Source organism: Aplysia californica, unplaced genomic scaffold (assembly GCF_000002075.1).
Source record: "Aplysia californica isolate F4 #8 unplaced genomic scaffold, AplCal3.0 scaffold00148, whole genome shotgun sequence".
NCBI lineage: Eukaryota > Metazoa > Mollusca > Gastropoda > Aplysiida > Aplysiidae > Aplysia > Aplysia californica.
The window spans coordinates 902,726-908,023 of NW_004797418.1; the positions used below are offsets into that span (position 1 = coordinate 902,726).

General features: G+C 39.7%; 1 protein-coding gene across 1 annotated transcript in view; it reads left to right on the forward strand.

The window, feature by feature from the left end:
* Positions 1–882: 882 nt before the first annotated feature.
* Positions 883–5,298, forward strand: part of LOC101847818 (retinol dehydrogenase 16) — a 7,770-nt gene continuing 3,354 nt past the window's right edge. The window contains exons 1-3 of the mRNA XM_035969468.1: positions 883–1,234; positions 2,911–3,083; positions 4,667–4,990. Of these exons, the coding sequence (XP_035825361.1) occupies positions 1,092–1,234; positions 2,911–3,083; positions 4,667–4,990 (640 nt within the window). The 5' untranslated portion in view covers positions 883–1,091. The remainder of the gene's footprint in view (positions 1,235–2,910; positions 3,084–4,666; positions 4,991–5,298) is intronic.

Below are 5,298 nucleotides of genomic sequence, written 5' to 3' on the forward strand. Positions count from 1 at the left end.
TCACCCCCCCCCTTTCTGTCCCCACCCCCTCGCCTCCCTTGCCCCCTCCTTTGGGCCCCTGACTCTTTCTGCAGCCTTTCTACTGCTACTCCTTGGCTCCTTCTTATTGCTGTCGATCAGCCACACCCCTGATCTTCTTGTAGGAAAGATCTACACCTGGCCTTCTCGGACAAGGGCGAAAAATCTAGGAGTTCCCATGTGCAAGTTGCGCACGTTAAAGATCCGTTCGTGGTTCAAAATCAATAAGGGTAGGCTTCCTCTCAAATGAAAATGTTTAATGTGTTTTGCGCGCTCATATTATGACCTTATGCAGTTGCGAGTGCCATAAAACACGTACAAAAAAAAACCAAACAAAAAAACCCAACGAACAAACAATCCACACACACACAATACCTACCTACCTACTCTTTCACCTTCGAATGCTAGTCTCAAACTACTTTTTTTAAATTGCACCTTAAAACAAGGGTGATGATGATGATGATGACGATGATGATGATGATGATGATGATGATGATGATAATGATGATGATGATGATGATGATGATGAAAATGATTTAACACGTTAATTCGACATAATATTTTTTTGCCTATTATCTACGCTTTACGCACATGGATGTCACATGTCAAAATCAATAAGCAGACATATTTTGTAAAACTATAATCATTCAATTATCTATCTGATGACGTATATTATAAGTTGCCTTGATGTCCCATTTGTGTGAAGCTAAAAACATGTTTCTCAACTAATCTATTCATTTGTGTAATTATTTTTCTCCAAAGCGAAAACATTGCTAACCCCCCCCCAAAAAACCCCCCGACAACAACAACAACAAACAAACAAACAAACAAAACAAATCCACATCCCGCACCCAAACAAAACAGATAAATAAAAAGGCAAGGCAACTGTGACTCACCCTATCAAAATTAAAATTTAAAAAAGGAATAAAACAAATAAGTTATTAACTGTTAATGAGCCCATGAACAAACTATTCGGAGGATATACATTTAAAACGACAGTTACAACGTTTAATTAACTATGGTACTTTTACCAGTAACTACTTGTTTCAGATCCTCACAAACAGACGACCAACATGCTCTTCGTCACTCTCGCTGTTGTGGTAGTGCTGGCCTATCTTCTGAACCGCTGGTTTCGCTCACTCAAGCTCCAAGAATTGGAGGGAAAAAACGTTCTTATTACAGGATGTGACACTGGCTTTGGGCACGAGCTAGCGATGTAAGTGGCTTTCTTCTCGTTTAACGTATAATAATAGGTATTATCTTTTGTGTAGAGCAAATTCTGGCGCTCATATGACCGTATGCAGTTGCGAGCACCGTAAAACCTCTACTAAAACAGAGCAAATTCCAGGTAGGCAGAAAACTATGTGTTTTACAATAATAATATTGTCGCTTTTAAGTACAAGGGGGGCTATCCTGAAAAATGCTGTTTTGAGAAAATTGAAGGTAAAGTTTTTCCCCCTCGTTCAGTTTCGTTAAAAGACGATGAGAGTAAGTTGTCTCTATAACCAAACAAAATATACGCACCAATGAAATCAAACTTTTACTATAGGTAGGGCAATGCTCACTTTTGGAGTAGGTCAAGAATTCTGGACACCCCCCCCCCCCCCCACACACACATCGTGGTTAGCCCACTTGTCCTTCAAAGCGACCATATAATAAATATGACACATTCTCAATCAACTGGGAAGTATAAAAATAAAATGAACGATGATATATACACATAAAAAATATATTATATCTTTTGGCTGTTCAAGGTAACAACCTGTGTGCTTCATTTATTTCAGATAGATCCTGGTCAGTAAGACCGAGAACAACAACGCCTTAACAAACAAAACAAAAACAAGAAAACAAACAAAACAACTGTGCCCCACCAAACAAACAAAAAGAAAAAAGGTTAAAACAAATTATAACAACAAGAACAGCAAGAACAACAACAACAACGAAAACAACTACAGCAGCAACAACAACAACGAAAACAACTACAGCAACAACAACAACAACGAAAACAACTACAGCAGCAACAACAACAACGAAAACAACTACAGCAACAACAACAACAACAACGAAAACAACTACAGCAACAACAACAACAACAACGAAAACAACTACAGCAACAACAACAACAACAACGAAAACAACTACAACAACAACAACAACAACAACAACAACAACAACAACGAAAACCCATATCCAATGGTGAACTAGGAACGCTAACACCCTGACCCAACAACAACAACAACAACAACAAAAACAACTACAGCAACAACAACAACAACAACAACAACAACCAAATTGTGAAGTAGGAACGCTAACACCCTGACCCAACAAGATACCAACTGAGAACCAAAATGACTCGTCTCTTTTTTGTCTGCTTTTGTTTTGTTTAAATGTGTTTATTTTATGTGTTAATTTATCTTAGTTTTTTTTCTCGGTATGGAGCAATTGGTGTTACGGTAACGTCATTAGTGTGTGTCTTACTTGTTCTACGGTACAGCTAGGAGCTCACAGTAATGAATATGTGTATCAGATGTGTTATTTCATTCATTCATTCATTCATTCATTCATTCATTCATTCATTCATTCATTCATTCATTCATTCATTCATTCATTCATTCATCTTGTAATTCATCCATTCGTTCATTAAAAAGATATACCATTAATAAGAAGGGGGTTACGATGAGGTTGGGGTGTGATGGTTGCAAGATGAATTAGTTAAAATACTTTTATCAGATGTAGGAACACAGTGTCTTTTAATATTATAATGACGTTGAGAAATATTGCTTTTCCGAATTCATAATTTCTATTTATATGAGGTTACAGAACGAAGTTTAAATACACGTCTTGCAATATGTAGAGTATTTGCAATCTTTTTTCTTCTCATATGCTCAACAGACGACTAGACTCGATGAATTTTCACGTCTTCGCTGGATGCTTAACCGAGAGTGGTCAACAGAACCTCAAACAACGTTGCTCAACTCGGCTGACGGTCTTTCCTCTCGACGTTTCCGACTCAAACAGCATTCTGGAAGCTGAGAGAGGTGTAAGGGAGAAGCTGGTACAAAAGGGTAAGCGAGGTTCGAAAATGATCAGACACTTTTGCTGTATTCTCAGCAATCTTAGAATTAAAAATAAATACATAAATTACTGAAAGCTAAAAAAAAAACCAACAAAAAAAACCCAACAAAAAACCCCCCATGAATTTATTTTCAATTTTTGCCTTGAGCTCTAGAGAAAGAAAGAAAAAAAAGGTGTTTTTTTTTTTTTGGGGGGGGGGGGGGTTACAGGTCTCTGATTACTGCAACGAAACTAATAAAACAAGTCCAAGAAATGAAGTTACTCACCTAAAATATGTCAGAGGAGGTATTGCATGAATAGAATTATGAGTCGAGATTGATGTAAAAAAAGCCCAACATTGCCAAAACCTTTTTTCAACAATGACTCAGGTAGTATTGTTTAGTTGAATGATCATACTACTTCAAAATGTTAATTGTCTTAAATGCTTATCTTTTTTATTGTTGTTTTGTTTAGCAGAATTGTACATGGGCTGGTGTATCAATGACATGCTCATTTTGTGGCGGGACGACATAGTGGGAACTGCTGCTTTTTCTTCCCCCATCCTTACTATCGTAATTTTTCCCCTTTACTTCTTTTGTATGTTTGTCACTCTCTTGTGAACATCTATTTCCGGGGTACCTTGATAGTAGAAGCTGTCTTCGTGCTGTTGATGCTAGAGAGGTGAGCAGAGTAAGCCTGATTCCCCGTTTGGACTTCTATGTTGACATCCACCCCTTGGCGCTCATATGACCCTATGCAGTTGCAAGCGCCGTAAAACCTTACTAAAACTAAGGAGACTGGATACATGCAGGCGCCATCTTTTATTCAGAAGTTGACGTGTAATGACCTTCCATTCTTCACGGGCGCGAGCTGCTGTTGCACATTCTCCCATATCCAGACAGTCTATGTTCTTACGTTGTCCATCCATGTTATTCTTTCCCTTCCTCTGCCTCTCCCGCCCCACATCTTTCCTTCAAGCACTTCTTTCACACTATTTAATTCAGGAAAACATAGACCTCACTGGGATTTGAACCCAGAACCGCCTCTTGTTGACTGAGACTCTATGCGCACTGACCGGCTTACCAGACACCTCAAAAGATCTCCATTCCTATCTCTCTTTCACAGAAAGAAAACTCATCCAGAACAAGCAGTTTCACATGCCCTCACCCCCGACTTCCGTGAAAATAATTCAAAGACAAACTGGAATGTCTTGATAATCCTAATCTTTTCTGAACGATTTATCGTTTGGTATTTTATTTTCTAACAATGAGAATTTGAATTTCGACAAGATACTTCTGAAGAACATGTAACAACCACCACCACAGATCAAGAAAATGCAATTTATGCCCCTCTACCAAACGTTAAGAAAAGAAATTGGCCGACGATATGGCATTTAGCCGGTGGATCATTCTTCAACCACCCGCCCCCCTTCCACTGAGATTCGAACTCTAAACTTCCATGTAAAGATAATACTTTGAAGAAAGTGCATTTGGGCGGTCTACATGCACAGTCTATTCATACGGCCTAATTGTGTTGCAAGTGCCGTAAAAACTCTTACTAAAACTAAGCAGTGTGTTATTGAATTTCTACTCAGGTTTGTGGGCTCTGGTAAACAACGCAGGAGTCACTGGACTGTTAGCGCCAGTTGAGATCTGTACCAAGCAGGACTTTGAGGCGGCGATAAAAGTGAACCTCTTAGGTCCCATTGAGATGACAAAGGCGTTCCTACCTGCTTTGAGAAAAGTTGGTGGCCGAGTGGTGAACATGACTAGCTGTGCAGGACGTGTTGCGGCTCTTACTGCCCCTTACTGCGTCACTAAGTTCGGGCTTGAGGCTCTTTCAGACATTCTCAGGTCAGTTTGGCTTGCTTTAGTACACGTATCAGTTTTCATGATGGAAGTTACAATACAGCATGGATGTTTATTTTGAACACGGTGTGGACTTTATACCCCCCCCTCACCCTCACACACACCCCCACACCCCCACACACCCCCACACCCACACACCCCCCACACACACACCCCTACACACACCCCTACACACATGTACACTTACGTACACACACACACACACACGCACACACACATTCACACATACATACAACACATACACATACACACATACGTACACACAAAATACACATTCACACAATATACACACACACATACACACACACATACACACACATACACACACACTCACATACTCGCACGCACACATACTCAC